The sequence below is a fragment of the Eschscholzia californica genome, unplaced genomic scaffold (genome assembly GCF_041429995.1).
Source record: "Eschscholzia californica isolate CP2 unplaced genomic scaffold, dmEscCali1.0.p SCAF_1, whole genome shotgun sequence".
Classification (NCBI taxonomy): Eukaryota; Viridiplantae; Streptophyta; class Magnoliopsida; order Ranunculales; family Papaveraceae; genus Eschscholzia; species Eschscholzia californica.
In genome coordinates, this window is record NW_028238198.1 from 38245708 (window position 1) to 38262708 (window position 17001).

At 37.4% G+C, this 17001-nt stretch overlaps 2 protein-coding genes across 7 annotated transcripts; both read left to right on the forward strand.

Annotated features, from left to right (window-relative positions):
- The first annotated feature begins 210 nt into the window (after positions 1-210).
- On the forward strand, positions 211-4372 carry LOC147566630 (uncharacterized). 6 transcript variants are annotated; one of them, XM_086653131.1, is made up of 7 exons: positions 211-452; positions 674-775; positions 1376-2317; positions 2788-3384; positions 3527-3700; positions 3789-3888; positions 3976-4372. In XM_086653131.1, exons 3-5 carry the CDS (start codon positions 2239-2241, stop codon positions 3598-3600), a joined length of 750 nt encoding a protein of 249 aa, XP_086509257.1. In that variant the 5' UTR covers positions 211-452; positions 674-775; positions 1376-2238; the 3' UTR covers positions 3601-3700; positions 3789-3888; positions 3976-4372. The 6 variants fall into 6 exon arrangements, with proteins under 6 accessions (XP_086509257.1, XP_086509258.1, XP_086509256.1 ...); XM_086653132.1 differs by having other exon boundaries at positions 319-452; positions 1428-2317; positions 3789-4372; XM_086653133.1 differs by lacking the exons at positions 211-452; positions 674-775 and adding an exon at positions 1049-1292 and having other exon boundaries at positions 1337-2317.
- A 7690-nt stretch (positions 4373-12062) lies between these two features.
- On the forward strand, positions 12063-16251 carry RPK2 (receptor-like protein kinase 2). The gene has a single exon (XM_086653135.1). It carries the CDS (start codon positions 12485-12487, stop codon positions 15911-15913), a length of 3429 nt encoding a protein of 1142 aa, XP_086509261.1. The 5' UTR covers positions 12063-12484; the 3' UTR covers positions 15914-16251.
- Positions 16252-17001: the final 750 nt, after the last annotated feature.

Sequence of the window (17001 nt, forward strand, 5' to 3'; positions counted from 1 at the left end):
CCTCCTCTCAGCAACCTCTTTCTCTCTCATTTCTTCTCTTGTACGTTTCTAATTGTGTTGTGTTTCTCACACACTTATTTAGATTAAGGAAAGGATATATTAAAAATTAAAATAAGAACTAAGGACTTCTCATCTAGATATCCACTTTTGCCACTTCTGCGTGCCAAGTGTCACCCATTTAAGAAAGAAAAGTAATTAGTTGGTAAAGATGGCGCCAAAGGCAACTAGAGTTAGTTATTTTGGAGGGAGAGACGCCGGAAGTGTCGGTTCTGCTTCAATCCCAGCGCAAATGATCCGCCTAAGGAAACCCTAACCCCATTTGAATCTCTCTCCTCATTGACTCCAACCAAAATCAACCTAGAAAAGAAAAACAACCACTAAAACAAAAATCTTACTAGTTTTTCCTAAACCCCCAACCTCAATTGCCCAACGAAAATAGCAATTCTACCTAGGTAAAACATAGGGTTTGTTAGTTTTATTCAATTCTCATTGTTTCTTTCTCTTTTCCTTTTTCACAAATTTATCTTCATTCTTTTTTTTTTTTATGAAAATTTATCTTCATTCTTGCTATATACTTTTTAATCTAGTATGAAAAAGTATTGATCTTTTTCATACAATTGATTTTATTATTTGTTGTTCTTTATTGTTTTCTTTTTCTCGCTCGCGCTTGTAGATTGGCCGGGAGGTAAAATCTAGGTTTTCTCATCGTCGACGTTGCTGCAGTTGGTTGCAGTAGCTGTCGACGTTCTCCGTTGAAATATACTTCATTATCTGAGTAAGTTTCTTGATTATATTCTGCTCCTTTGCCATAACAACTTATCCGTCATTTCAAATGAAAATGAGCATTGTATGTACCTAATGAGATTGAATTATGACAATGAATTCGAGAAGAAGTAACAATGCTATAATGTCTATAATGTATACAAGAAAACTATTATATAGGAAATTAATCCGAAAACTCGATTTTGTGTTGGTTTTGGTAAATAAGACATGCTAATACTTTTTAATGGCTTGGGCTTCCCCTGCAAATTTGTGCAGAATTTATGTAGGGAGTTGACGCCTTAAAAAACACAGTGGATCCTTTTCGACAAATTTTTTTCTCATTAATATATGTTGTTCTTTTCTCTCTCCCAATGAAGACATCGTTGATTACCCTCAATTGTTTAATAGAATTATATGCAAGTAATACCGTTCAGTTGGGTAAGATGCACGTTGTTGGTTCTTCCAATTGATGATCACAACTGCGTTATCTACTTTGTTAACCTTAAAATTTTTGTTGATTACTAGGATTTGTACGTCTAAATAGTTCCATGTACTTTTTTTTTATGCCATTTAGTCATAAAGTTATGTGTTTGTGTCATATTTACTTTTTCAGAATTACCTTGTTGTTTGGGACCTGATACTTGAATTTGATCACATAAGCTCAGTAATGGAATTTGGTCATGGAAGTGAAAATTGTTAGTAAAAATCATTCTGTGACACAAACTGATGCTACTGCCCGCAAAACTGATATTCATACTTCAAGGAGAAAGCGTCGTTCCTCCCGCTCCTCTGTTGCAGCCTCTTCATTTGATAAAGATTTCGTTCGAGGTAATGAAGAACGCAAGTCGGAGAAAGATATTAGTATTCCTCCTAAACTTGATGAAGCTAGCCAGTCAACTTCAAAAGATGGAGAAAAGGTTGCCCTGGTTGTCACCTATGCCAAATCCGAAGGATCTAATATTGAATCTTCAGGACCCATATCTCAGGCAAATTTTTCAAGTCACCCTGAATCATTACAAACTGGGTCGATAAAGCAATCCCCTCCCATCCAAGAGATGAGTCGGGTAGATAAATCTGACTCGTATAGGATTCCGTCTTCTGTGTTTTCAAGAAGCAAATCAGCAACGGAAGAGGATTGGAGTGAAGCTTCAAATGAGTCGTTGTTTAGCCTCCATGTGGAGAATAATAGTTTCACTAGAGAACAAATACTTTTGATGGCTAAAGCGGGAGAGTTAGACTTGGGTGCATCTGAGGAGTTTGTTTTCGCTACTAACAAGTCAGAAGTATCGACAGTTCCTCATCAGACAACCGAGTTGAATAACCAAGATAGCACAAGCCCGTCGGTTCCAATAGTAGACACTGACAAGAAGAGTTCAGATTTGGACGAGGGTTTAGGTGTAACTGAAGTTGCAGCTGAAGCCAAGAATGAGGTCTTAACGGTGCCAGCAGAATGTAGTAAAGCAAAGACGCCTGCCAATGGGGTCCGTTTTTCCAACCGCGTTTCTCAACATTCTGACGAGAGTGCAGCCAGCATCCGTTCTTTTGGATTTTCACCGTAAGTTCTTATTTTATAACCAATAATAGTGTGTATATTATGCACCAATTTGAATGAATAAGTAGATGGATATGAGACAATCATATATACGCATGAATCGACAAATGAAATCACCAAAACAGGAGAATAAATGTCATACTTTGCTGTTTCTTTTGCTTTGTTATGCCATAATTCATATAGCTATACATGCATGTATTATTGACCACTTATAATTCTAACAAAAAGAAACTACATCTGTATGATTATATCTCTGTTTTGGCTTTTTTCCTCTCACCTTGTCGATGCATAGTACAAATATTGGTTACCAACACCTTACTCCTATCCAGGTTACAGACACTTATATATACGTACAATTTTGGATGTCCTTTTCCTTTTCATTGGTATGTTTGAATTATCTTATGTGCATGCACTATGTATTAGGTGATGTAGCCTTGGATTTTGAAATGGATGAGGACCTTTCTATGTTGCAGAAGAAACAAGAAGTGTGCTTGGCCATGCTACTGCTTCAATGGTAGTCGGGCATTCTGCTATTGTTCTTGGCCGTCCTGCCTCTGGTGTAGTTGGGCATTCTGCTACTGTTCAAACTGCAGCAGCATGTGTTCTTGTGATTGGTGTGGTTCGTGTTCGTCGTGCGGTTCGTGCTCTTCATGTGGTTCGTGCTCTTCGTGTGGTTCGTGCCCTTCGTGTAGTTCATACGCTTCATGTGGTTCTTGCTCTTCATGTGGATCATGCTCTTCATGTGGTTCGTGCTCTTCATGTGGATCATGCTCTTCGTGCAGTTCGTGCTCTTCATGTTGGTCGTGCTCTTCATGCGGTTCATGCTCTTCATGCGGTTCTTGTGGGTCGTGGACTTCTTGCATTTCATGTGGTTCGTGCTCATCTCGTCCGTCGTGTTCTTCCTGCACTTCATGTGGTTCGTGCACTTCGTGCAGTGGGTGTTTTTCGTGTTCATCTTGCACTTCTTGTGCTCCGTGTTCATCTTGCACTTCTTGTGCTCCGTGTTCATCTTGCAGTTCTTGTGCATCTTGCACTTCGTGTCTATCCTGCCCTTCTTGTCTATCTTGCATGTATGCTTCTCTCGAAAAAAAACTACATTGACTTCTACCTGATTATGTTTATATGTTTCGAGAATATATTTCAATATATTTCGTTTTATCATATATCATCTAAAACAAAATCTTAATGGAAAGTAAACGGGTTTATTTGCAGATTTACAGGGAAGGGAAAAAAGAGTAGCTCTGTCAAGCCGGATCCTGATACACACTCAAAGCATAAACCACTAACAGATCAGCAGCAGAACCATGATGATGGAGCAACCCCAAAAAAGGGTGGTCGTAGATGCCTTTCTTGCTACTCATGTTGCAATATCTGCTGCTAAAGACGGTGAGTATATTTAACTCAATTTAATATTTTCTAGTATTTGAAACACGACATGAACGACTTTGATAAAACTCTATACTTCTTCATTCAGGTTTTATTCCTTCGAAATGTATCACGACCTTGCGTGGAAAAGCACAAGTAGAGACAGGCGGAAACTAGAAGTTCCGTATAGGCCGTTGGTTTAATTAATGGTCTGACCCGGGCTATAACTAGTATTTATCCACAGTAGCCTACTACTAGTTCGGCCCCTGATTATAATATCTCATCTCTTGTTACAGTGCAAAGCCTCAGATAGTCGGGTTGTTCACATGTTCGTCATTCTCGCCAATGTGATATCCTTCAATCTTGTTTTGGGACAAATATGACTTCTTTGTTCATTCAATTGGGCGATTGATTTCAAAATGATAGAACTTGCATCTGAAAAGTGTTTCGCGTTCACTTCATAACCATATGTATAAATGGCAAATATACTGTAAATTTACTTTATGGATGAGGAACAGTTTTAGTATTAGATTTCTCTCATCTTTGATTTTTTTTTCTTACCAATTCATGTATATGTTTGAGTAGTCCATTGTGTCGTTCTATGATCTGAATGATTCTATAGTAGTGAGTGTGAGTGTCTCTCATAAATGGATTGAAATATTTATGATTAAGAATTTATTATGATTTCCTTTTTACCGGCCTGTTATTGGTTAAGATTTTTTTACTAGAACAGCTTTGAAGTTCTGGAAACTTTCGAACTTTTTATAAGTTCCAGGTCTAAAACATGGTAGGCCATTACAAGGACAATATAGTATCTTATGTGGACAACAATTTTTGGGTTGGTGCGTGCTATTACGGGACAAAACTATAAGGGCTTAAATATAGATAAAAAAAGAAAAGAAAATGGAAGTGTCATTCTTCTTCTTACTACTACAAGTAAACTAAAAACTATGTCACTTCACTATTTTATTTCTCAAACCCTAGATGGAGGAAGATAGAGTCCCCTCAATCGCCCAATTAATGACATTGATGAGGTAAAACCCGACTTTTTTATACTAAGAATTAATGATATTGATGAGGTAAAACCCAACTTTTTTAGTATTTTGTATTTCAGTTTTTGTAGTTTGGAAGAATCAAATAAGATTTTAAGCAAAATTCGTGGTGAAAGAGACATTGACCTAAATTTCACGGAAAACATAAGGAAATGTACTATTTTTTCTGTGGTTTTCACCCACAAAATTATAGTAGACCTTTCATGAATTGGTTCGTTTTCAAAGACCCTAAAAATCGTGCTCGTCTTTTCCACATTGATGCTTTTGTTTAACAAAGTATCCTTTGATTCTTCAACAATAATATGTTTGAATGAAAATTACCTTTCTCTTGGAAAGATTTTTCTACAATATCTTTTGGTTTTATTAGAACAAACTGCATATGGTTTTTGTGGGGAGGACTTAAAGAAAAAAAACTCTAATTCTTAGAGGGTGTAAGTGAAATATATCATGAAGAAGAACCATATCAATAAAATGTCTGGTCGATTACCTGAACCACAAAGAATTCAACAAATTCAAAGAGAAAATTGACATAGTAAGATAATTTTTCTTTGTTAGTTCATGGATGTTCTTGTTCTTTAGAGAACTAGCAAAATCATAATAGTTAAAAAATAATACAAACCTTAAAAGTCCCTATTTTTCTTCTTAAAATCATCTTCATATGATCCTAGGCTTAGCTACTAAATCCTCTAAAAATGGCGGAAAGGTAAACCCTAGGGTTTTAATGTGGCATGAACAAAGCTCTTCGCTACCCTTTATCGAGTTTGGTGGTAAGCGAATAGCTCTCGGTATGAAAATCTATCAAAATTGGGATGAGCAAAGCTCTTTCTCCCCCTCTATGAACTCCATCAAAATCCCTTTACGTCGATAGATATAAAAATTAGAATCTATAAAAATTAACTTCATTTTCTCATACTAAAGTTGTCGGATAATTTTTTCTTCTTTTTAACCGATATGAAATTGATTAGAATGAACAAAGAACGAGAGAGAGCGGAATGAAAAAAAATTAGACAGAGTTACGTTCAAGCGAGAAAGAGAGTTGTTATGGTCAGCGGCGAAGCCAGGAATTACTCTGTATGGGGCACATTCTAAAGATAGTAGATAAAGAAAAAAAATTAGCAATAAAAAAAATTACTTATACTGATTGAAGATACCATAGTTGAACTTTGCCTCTCCAATTGAAGGATTCTTTGGTAACTACTTAGATCTATTCCATCCAAGGCCAAATGACTTCTTTTTTTACCGGTAATTGAACTAACTCTATTCTCTCTCTTCTGTTCTTATTTTCTTAACTATCTTTAAGTCTTTCGTCATCTTCTTCTTCTCTCCCATTTCTTTATCTCGTACCATTTTTTTTTCTTGAATTAAGGTCCACTATTAATGAAGGCCCTTGAACTAATCACTTTTTGCTGCGTTTGATTTGTAACTTTTGTCAAGTTTATTAAAACTTACATCATCACTCCAGTGTGAAAGAGAGATGACTGAAGATAAATATAGGGAGAGAAAAGTTGATGATGGGAGAAGAGATAGATGAATAAGGATTTGAAGATAATGACAAGAGAGAGAGAGAACGAAAGAGAGATAGTGGGACCATTTTTCGTTTTAAAAAATTACTCTAATCCTACGTACAAAATAAGTACTTAACTTTTGACAGAATCAAAAGTAACTTCAATTAGTAAGTGAAGATGAATGTCTGTAATATACAATTTTTATGTCTTCGCATAAGCTCAAATTACCTTTCTATTGTTTTTTTGCATTCCAATTGATTTCATAATGTTTAAAAAAGTTTTTAGCCGAGACCTTTATTTATTTTAAATAAATTTTTAAATACTACTTAAATTGGTGTATCACGTTACTATTTCATATCTACAAATTTGAATAAATAATACCGATCAAAATATACAACAAATTTGACGTTTTATTTATGTAGTTTAAGGATTTTTTATAAAAAATTATATTCCGATTCCTACATGAACCAAACACCAAGTTAGGAATCTACCGGGAATCGAATTCCTATTCCTGATCAAACCAAACATCAAAGTGAATGATCTAATTCCCAGGAATCGAATTATGGGAATGCCATTCCCGAGAATCAGATTTCATTCCCGCGCGCCAAATATGGCCTTAGGGTCATCATTGGGGTCTGCCTGAAAATGCATCCATTTATATTTTTACTTTATTGAGACTCGGTCGCACAACTTCTAGATATGTTTAGTTTGCCCCAAATCTGAGAAACCTAGTTCTTCATCGTCTCTCTCTCTTTCGAATCCCTCTAGTAGTTGGAAATCCCTCAACCAAATGTCCATTTATCTGGCTCGAAATCACTCTATTTGGTCCGACAAAATCTAGGTTTTCAATTTTTCACCCAAAGCCCAGCCTTGCTCTTCCATCTTCTTCTCTCTCTCCCGATATCCTTCTCCCTCGATCTCTCTCTCTCTTTCAAGCTACCAAGTAGAAATCACTGATGTCAAGAGCAACACTGAGAAGCTAGTAGTAATAAAGCAAAAAAAGTTTCTCTTTTTAGATCATCAATGGCGGATACGGAAGCATGACGAGGACAAGGGTTTCGGTGACTTCAAGTTCATTTCCTTGTAACACATTATTACATCACAATTCGGGCATGTTTTGAAATGGGTCTTACCTAATTACTACATTTTCCCTCTGTTGTGTAAGATCTGTTCAAAATTGGGATCGATGGAAGAAGTAGAGAGAATCCATGCGCAAATTGTGAAATTTGGATTTGAATTTGATGTGTTTGTTCGGAATTGGTTGATTCATATGTGTTCTTTTCGTAAAATTGGGGATGCTCATTTGTTTGATGAAAATCCTTATTTAGACTTGGTTTTGTAGAACTCAACAATTGATTTGTATGTGAGAAATGGGGAGGTTGTTGTTGCTCGTAAGTTGTTCGACGATATGCCTGATAGAGATATTTTCATTTGGAATTTGATGATTCCAGGTTATTTGCTGGTTATACAGGGGTTGAAGATATGAAATCAGCTCAACGAAGGTTTTCGCTGCAACGAAAGTTTTCGCCGGAACTAAAGCTTTCGCCGCAACAAAGATTTTCCCATGTAAGTGATCAAAGAGGTCGGAGTGTATTTCAGGGACAAAAACTACTTCGTAATGCTTTTTAATAGGATACGTTACATAAGGAGGATCGAAAATAGGAGATCCGGCGGTCAAGATAAGTTGCAGAAATAATATACGTGTATGTACGTGACGGATCGAGAAGGCGAGATCCGACGATCAAGAAGAATTCAGAATATTGAAGATATTTGAAGATATATTGAAGATATGTGAAGATTTAGTTTCTTATATTCAGAATATCTCTTGTAACTATCTAATGGTAATATTAGATAGATTTTGTATTATTTCCTAGTTTAGTAATCAGAAACTAGGAAACCCTAAACCCTAAGTCATCTATAAATAGGAGAGGGTTCTAGGAATAAAACTCATCGAGTTATGTCCGACCAATGTAACCGATCAAACCCACATACAATTGTATGTGGTGATTATTAATAAAGAATTATTTCTCCGTGGATGTAGGTCTTGAGTATTCGACCGAACCACGTTAATTACCGTGTCTTTACTTTATGTCAATATCTCCGATTATCATATAATCGTGAATTTAACACTTTTGTTTGTCTAAAGAATTCAGGTATAAGGCGAAGTCTGGGAATTCAGAAAGTACAATGAGTTTACCACGTTTTTGTTTACTGGATTTCTCGGCATGCCTTCATCCCCTGTTTGAGTACTTGTTGGTTGTGTTGAAACAAGAAAACTCAAAAAATATAAGTAAGGCTCTGAACTTTATAATGTGTGTAACAAGAACAAGCATTTTGAACTCCTGGACTATTAGCTTTCAAAAGATTCACGTTTCAAAGTTTGGATCTCGCTCCAAGTAAGATCGAAAGAAAATATGCCTTTCGTTGGTTGGATTTCAGGAACAGCAGTAGCTTTAGTCATGAAAGTAGTCATTGCAGTTGTGCTTCCTGATAGATCTGCCGAATCTGCGCAGAAAGGAATTCCATCTTTTGACATTTGAACAGAACAATCTATGATGTCCGGCCCATCATCTACTGTTTGTTGGTAAGCACGACCAGTACAGGGAGGAAATACTCCACTTGCTCCATTATGAGATATTATCAAAGTTTTTCTTATAAAGAATTCATATCATATTATATCTAGTAAAACATTCAAAAGAAGTAGCGAAAAACACCCATATCTTTTCTGGCTTTCTTGGCTATTTAGACTTGATGTATAATTCAACCGTCTTCAAGGTTACTGAGCTCACCAGTTCGAGGGTTCCTTTTGGTATTATGTGCCAAGCAAGCTGCACAGAGAAAACAAGTCAGAGTATAGCTTGAGAATATAACCATGTCTTTTATGTTTTTCGGATATGAAATACTAGTAAAGAAGTTAAAGTTTATGTAATAGAAGTTCCCGAAAAACAGACTTGATGCAATGATACTTTGAATATTTATCAATCGAGGTGAACCTACCATCTTTCATGTACTATTGGTAATGCCATATGATTGACACATTTTTTTAGCTTATAGTTGCTATAGTATTGCTTATAAAACAAGGATTTTTAGTTTATGAATGTATGCCTAATAAGAGCTTCATATTTGTAAATATCTTTCGTTTCTTTTTCGTGAATGTGATCCACCGGTTTGTAATGTAATATCGAATTCAGCTCTCTACTTCCAACAATATTTTTGTTTTGGTAGATGTCGATATTTTACACTTCGATGTTGTTGGAGAAACCAAATGTTGTTACCTTCTAATGTAACTTGTTTTTGCTATTTAATTAGGTTGTAAGGTACTTTTGATGTTTTGTAAATAAGCTTTGAGGTTGTAATTTAAAGAAATAAACATTTCTTGGCAGAGGTAGAACGTGGAATTGAAAGTTGATTTTCAAATACTTTTGTGGTGCTCATGTAAATTAAGGGTAATTCATGAATAATTCGATCGAGGAACCTAATCAATGGCATCATGCCCATTTCAAATAAAGGAAATCACACGAAGCCATCGAACTCAAGTACTGGAGATGAATTCGGTGACTTCTGGAGATTAATTCGGTGACTTCATGTCAAATTATCAAGAAGGGAATCGATATAAAGCCACCGTTCTCAATTTGAGATACCTAGGCAAGCACTGGAGATGAATTCGGTGGAATCGTATCGATTTCTCAAAAAGGCGATCGACATGAAGCCACCGATTTGAACTCCAAAAACTTAGCAAAGCTACTAGAGTTGAGTTCGACACGAAACCACCGATTGCCTTTGGGTGAGTTCGACATGGAGCTACCGATTTTATTGAAACCATGATTTAGGTAGTTGTTTCAAATCGGTGGCTTCGTGTTGATTTCCTTCTAGGAATCTCGACATCGAGAAACCGATTTGAATTCTAGTAGCCTAGGTAAGCTGCTGGAGTGGATATCGGTGGCTTCATGTCGAACTCATTTGAAGAGGATCGACATGAAGCCACCAATTTGGACTGAAAGAGCTCAACATGGAGCCACCGATACAAACCATTCTAATGCTTGTTATTTGTTTAATGTCTTGCTAAAATATGACCTATTCTTGATTTCATTGCTCATGAATTAACCTTAATTTACACAAGCATCACAAGTTTTTCATTTGAAAAAAGTGTGGCAATATATTATCAAATCCAATTATATTCAAATTCTTCATTAGTGGAATTTGGATGATAATTCATTTAGAAACTCAAAAGAAAAATAAACTCAAAAATATCAAACACACACACACTCTTTCCCTTTGTTTCTCACACAAGCATAGTCAAATCCATGGCAGTTGTCAATGCTTGAAGCTGTTACTTCTGTGATATTCCATGGGTTACAAGGATAGCTCCAACTTCAAGTGATTGTGTCCTGCAAACTACAAAATGAATTGACAACATTAACAAAAACGAGGATCCAAAAAAGTTTACCATTACCGAGAAATAAACAAAACGCATAAACAAGATAAAAAGATGGATGAGTTCAACCCATATTACTTGTGATTACTCAACCACAAGCATAAGAAATTACATATGCAAATTAACAACCAAATGGTTGAAGTGGCTCAATAGGCATACACAAAAGTCTTTCATTTCTAACACAACTTAAAATCATTGAACTGCAGGAAACTAAGTCTCTCATAAGAATTTTATCAAACATTTGACATGCATAATCTAAACTACCTCTATCTCCATACATACAAATCAATGAAGTCTCTATATTTTATCTCCATACATACAAATCAATGAAGTCTCTATAATTTTATCTGATTCAAACCCACTTTTAGTTATCCTCTTATGAATCTTCTTACCTAATCAAAGATCCCAAGATCTAGTGCTCGATCTAGAGAGAGAAATTTCGTGGGAGATCAAAATGGAGATTAATCGAGTTAGTTCGAGAAGATTTACTGATTTCGAGCAACAAATTAGACGTTCAGTCGGAGGACTTTAAAGAATTTCGAGCTACTAGTGATATTCAAGAGAAGAGAGATGAAGAACTCGGTTTGTTTCTGGATATGTTATATCAACATATCTAGAAATTCTTGATATGTTATATATAGGAGGGTAATAAGTTGGGAAAGAAAAATCTGAAAACCTAGAAAATGGACATTTTTGTAAAAGGCCAGCGCTTTGGGGAAAGCAAAATAGTTTCCGGGGTGTGAAGACTTGGTCAAAAATTGGTCAATTTTGTTTGACAATTTTATTTTGTAAGTTGTTAGAGGGAAATAAAAATAAAAATAAAAAACCCTCCACCTCACCTCACTCTTTCTCCACCTCATCTTCTCTCTCTCCACCTCACATCTCTCTCTCTCTTCTCCGACTAGGTCGTCAGCCGGAAAATTTTCCGGGCGGCGACCATGAAAAAAAAAACAAAAAATTCACTCACTCTCTCTCTCTCTCTAGAAAATCCGGCGAAGGGGTTTCCCTTCGCCGAAGTTCCGGTCTGTTTTTTTTTCATGGTCGCCACCCGGAAAATTTTCCGGTCGGCGACCTAGTCGGAGAAGAGAGAGAGGTGAGGTGGAGGTTTTTTTTTATTTTGAACCATATTCCCCATAAAATATGTTTCCCCGGAAACTTTTCAAAATTTTGCATATTCCCTTTAAAATTTCATACCCCGGAAACTATTTAGCTTTCCCCAAAGTGCTGGCCTTTGCAAAAACTTCTTGAAGTGGGCCAAAAATGCTTTTTACACTCCAAAACGGGGCATTTGAACAAAATTCTCATAAATCTTGATAACTAACTATCTTTATTGAGACTCGGTCGCACAACTTCGTGGGCTTAAGAGGGTGTGTCCAACCGCTACACTAAATAGTGATGGACTTTTGACTCAAAATGAAGTGGAAGAGTAAATGTTGGAGTGGAAAAAACAAGGGAGACTTGGTTCAGACTTGAGAGACGCTGCCATTGACGGAGATGATGCATTTATTGACCGACAACTGGGACCCGCTTTCTTCATCTCTTGTGGGCTCCATCAGTGAAGAAAAAAGATCAGGTAAAGGACAAGAGACAGACTCTGAAGAAGAAGAAGAAAAACCACGAAACAAATAACGCGTTTTCATTTTCCCCCAAACCCAAAATTATTTTTCATTTCTTCCACAAAATTCAACTTATTAGGGTTTCTCTGAACAACCAACCAACCAACCTAGTTCTTCCTCGTCTTCTTCTTTAACTTCTACTACTTCAATTTCTAGTTGCTTAGGATTTAGGGTTTCATACTAGTGAAGAAGAAGAGATGCGTTATTTATCGACGATGAGATGGCGACGGCGAGATCAAACTTTAGTTGCTATTATACTTATCGATCTACTTTTAATTTTCTCTTTCGGTTCTGCTAGAGATGATTTTGTTAGTTCTGATAAGTATGCTCTACTTCAGTTCAAAAGCTCAGTTTTGGACCCTTCAGGGACTCTCTCTGGTTGGAATCGTGGTGGTGGTTATTCTGATTATTGTTCTTGGTATGGTGTTTCATGTGACTCGAAGTTTAGGGTTTTATCTCTCAATTTAACTGGCGCTGGTGGTGGGAACGGCGATCAAGGTAATAATACTAAAGCCCTATCTTGTTATAAATATGCCCAATTTCCTTTTTATGGTTTTGGAATTAGGAAGAATTGTTTTGGTAATGGTGGAAAATTGAAAGGGACGTTATCTCAGTTGATTGGAAGACTATCGGAACTTAGAATTTTGTCTCTGCCATTTAATGATTTTTATGGTGAAATTCCTTTTGAAATTTTGGGATTGGAGAAGTTGGAAGTGCTTGATCTTGAGGGAAATTCGTTCTCTGGTGTTTTGCCTCATGAAATTGGAAGATTGAAGAGGTTAAGAGTCCTCAATCTTGGTCTTAACAACATTTCTGGAGAGATTCCGGATTCACTAGTGAATTGTGTTGGGTTAGAGACTTTAAATTTAGCTGGTAACCTAATAAATGGGACAATTCCTGGGTATCTTGGCAAATTTCCCAACTTGACTGGGGTTCATTTGGCTGTTAATGAACTGGGTGGGTCTATCCCAAAGGAGATTGGAAGCAACTGTGGAAGTCTCGAAGTTTTCGATTTGTCAGGGAATTTCTTAGTTGGTGGTATTCCAAGTAGTTTGGGGAATTGCATCGAACTAAGAACTCTCTTGCTGTTCTCTAATATGTTGGAAGACAGTGTTCCCCCTGAGCTAGGTAAGCTTAAAAATCTTCAAGTGTTGGATGTGTCGAGAAACAGCCTCAGCGGCATTGTCCCGGCTGATCTTGGAAGATGTACCGAGTTGTCTGTTCTGATCCTTTCAAATATGTATGATCCGTTGGAACTGATTGAGAATTTGAGGGAAACTTCGTTTGGATTGCGTCCTGCTTCCTTCGACGATTTCAATTACTTCCAAGGCGCCATTCCTGTAGAAATTACAACCTTGCCAAAGCTGAGGATAATTTGGGCTCCACGAGCAACTCTTGAAGGGCCAATTCCTAGTGATTGGGGTGCATGTCAAAATTTAGAAATGGTTAACTTGGGTCAGAATCTTTTCACTGGAGAAGTGCCTGGGGTGCTTGGTTCCTGCAAGAATCTGTATTTTCTGGACTTGAGCGCAAATAAGCTGACTGGGAAGCTTGATACTAGTCTCAGAGTTCCTTGTATGTCTTTGTTCAATGTAAGTGAGAACCTCTTAACAGGTTCCATCCCCATATTCGATCATGGTGTTTGCCTTCCCATGCCACAACTGGATGCTTATGCTTCCCAACCATTCACACCACAATCCGCTTATTCATCTTTTTTCACATATAAAACTCTGGTTGAAGCCGCATTGCCATCATTTGGAGCCAGTGAGAGTGTTGGAATAATTCATAATTTTGGTGGGAACAACCTTACCGGTTCCCTTGTGTCTTTGCCTATTGCACATGAACGACTCGGGGATCGTACTATTTATGCATTTCTTGCTGGACGAAATAAGCTCAGTGGATCATTTCCTGGAGTTTTATTTGAAAAGTGTTATGGATTGAATGGAATGATAGCTAATGTCAGCGACAACCAGATATCTGGAACACTTCCAGTGGATATTGGTGGAATGTGCAGATCTCTCAAGCTTTTGGATGTCTCGGAGAACTGGATTTCTGGGTCAGTTCCTCGGAGTTTTGGGGACCTGGAGGCTCTTGTCACTCTTGATCTGAGCACGAATAGAATACAAGGTCAAATTCCTGTCAGTCTCGGAGGGTTAAAGGACTTGAAGTATCTTTCAATTGCTAATAATAACTTGATTGGTCCTATCCCATCAAGCTTGGGGCAGTTGAGCTCCCTTGAAGTTTTGGAGCTTTCTTCAAATTCTCTTATTGGTACCATTCCTGAAGATTTGGCAAATTTGAAAAATCTCTCGGTTCTTTTACTCAATGGAAATAAACTCTCAGGGCAAATCCCTTCTGGTTTGGTTAACATTACAACGCTCTCTAGGTTTGATGTTTCCTTCAATAACTTATCTGGGCCATTGCCAAAGAAGGATGTTTTGATGAATTGCAGCAGTGTCCGTGGTAACCCTTTTCTTCAGTCTTGTCCTCTATCGTCATCTTTAGATCTTCAGAGAAGGAATGGGGAGTTACAAAATGATTCAGTTTCTCCCCCAGAAAGCACGGACAAGAGGAAGGGGTTCAATTCCATTGAGATAGCATCTGTAGCCTCAGCATCTGCCATCGTCTCCGTGCTACTCGCTCTCATTATTCTCTTTCTGTACACCAGAAAGTGTGTCCCAAAGTCTAGGGTTGGTGGGTCAGAAAAAAGAAGGGAGGTTATTGTTTTCACCGAAACAGTTGTTCCCCTGACGTATGAGAAAGTTGTGCACGGCACGGGGAGTTTTAACGCAAGTAACTGTATTGGAAATGGAGGTTTTGGGGCCACATACAAGGCTGAAATTGCTCCAGGATATCTTGTGGCAATAAAGAAGCTCTCTGTTGGTCGTTTCCAAGGGGTTCAACAGTTCCACGCAGAGATCAAAATCCTCGGAAGGATGCGTCATCAAAATCTTGTAACTTTAATAGGTTACCATGCTAGTGAGACCGAGATGTTTCTAATTTATAATTACTTGGAGGGGGGTAATTTGGAGAACTTTATCAAGGGAAGGTCTGAAAGAGTCGTGGAGTGGGAAGTACTCCACAAAATCGCGTTGGATATTGCCCGTGCTCTTGCCTATTTGCATGATGAATGTGTACCGCGTGTCCTTCATCGCGATGTCAAGCCAAGCAATATCTTACTAGACAACAACTTCAATGCATACCTTTCTGACTTTGGACTGGCTAGACTTTTAGGTACTTCTGAAACCCATGCCACAACTGGTGTTGCAGGGACCTTCGGTTATGTAGCTCCAGAGTATGCAATGACTTGTCGGGTTTCTGACAAAGCTGATGTCTATAGTTATGGTGTGGTACTTCTTGAGCTGATCTCAGATAAAAAGGCGTTGGATCCATCGTTTTCACCTTATGGGAATGGTTTCAATATCGTTGGATGGGCATGTATGCTTCTACGGCAGGGTCGGGCCAAGGAGTTCTTCACTCCTGGCTTGTGGGATTCTGGTCCTCATGACAATCTTGTTGAGATTCTGCACTTGGCTGTTATGTGTACTGTTGATTCCCTTAGTGTAAGGCCAACCATGAAGCAGGTCGTTCAGCGGTTAAAACAACTTCAGCACGTTCGATGTTAGTTAGGTAAACAACATGTTTCCATTGACTAACATTTTCATTTGTAGTTTGAGCTCTTGTATCAAGCCTATCCTATTTTTTGGTGATCCTTCAGATATTGTTTCAGAGTTGTAGTTATATCCCACTTGTAATATATTTTCATATCGATATCCACATTCCAAGTCTTGGTCTTTAAGAGGGAGAGGCTGTTGATTGTAAGGCACACGAGTTCCTTTTGGAGTTGAATCAACAACAAAACCATTTCGATCTTCAGTGGGGTTACAAAGTATTCCTACCATTTAGATGTGAGCCGTTTGTATAAAATTGTTCAAATTGTTCTCAATGACTGAATTCTTCTCAATCCTTCTGGCGGAAACAAATTTCGCTTGATAGCTTGGATATCTCTTTGTTGTATGGGTTGAAAATTGCAGGCTATGCTTATGCCAGGGTTTTTGAGGATAACGGAGAGGATGAGGAAATCAGGTATGTTACTGTGTACTGTGTACTGAGTACTAAGTTGTGTTCCTGCTTCCTTCAAATTTCTTTCCATGAGGTTATACAATTGATAGGTTTAATATAGTATGCTATTTGCACACTTTGCACCTCTGTTTTCTTATCCATGTTTATGACTCATTAATCATCCAAAATCTTGGTCTGAGAACGACTGAGACAATGATATGGCCATCATAGTAAAACTGAATTCTGATTGTTATCAGGGTGCGAAATAACGTTCAGATAATAATGTTTAATAGACGAAGTATCATTGGTTTGATTGAGTCGTTCGATGGGATGGGTTTCTGATTCTGTTTTGAAGGTTTTTTGTTAGTTATTATCACGTCATATAGGGTTCGTGTTCAGATGAATACTTTGGTAATTGTTAGAAGAATGATTTTATTTACAGTTGAAACTAAAAACTTTATATAATCTTGCAGGAGAAGTGTATATTTTTCATCTTCAGTTTAATGTATCGATATGACCTCAAGATGGATGTGGCACCTGATAAAGAAAAGGCTTGATATTGTTCGTTCAATTTTGTCTTGTCTTGTTACAAACCTAAGCAAAACTGGGTCCTGCAACGAGTCAATGAAGACTGTTTTAGTACGTGTGATCA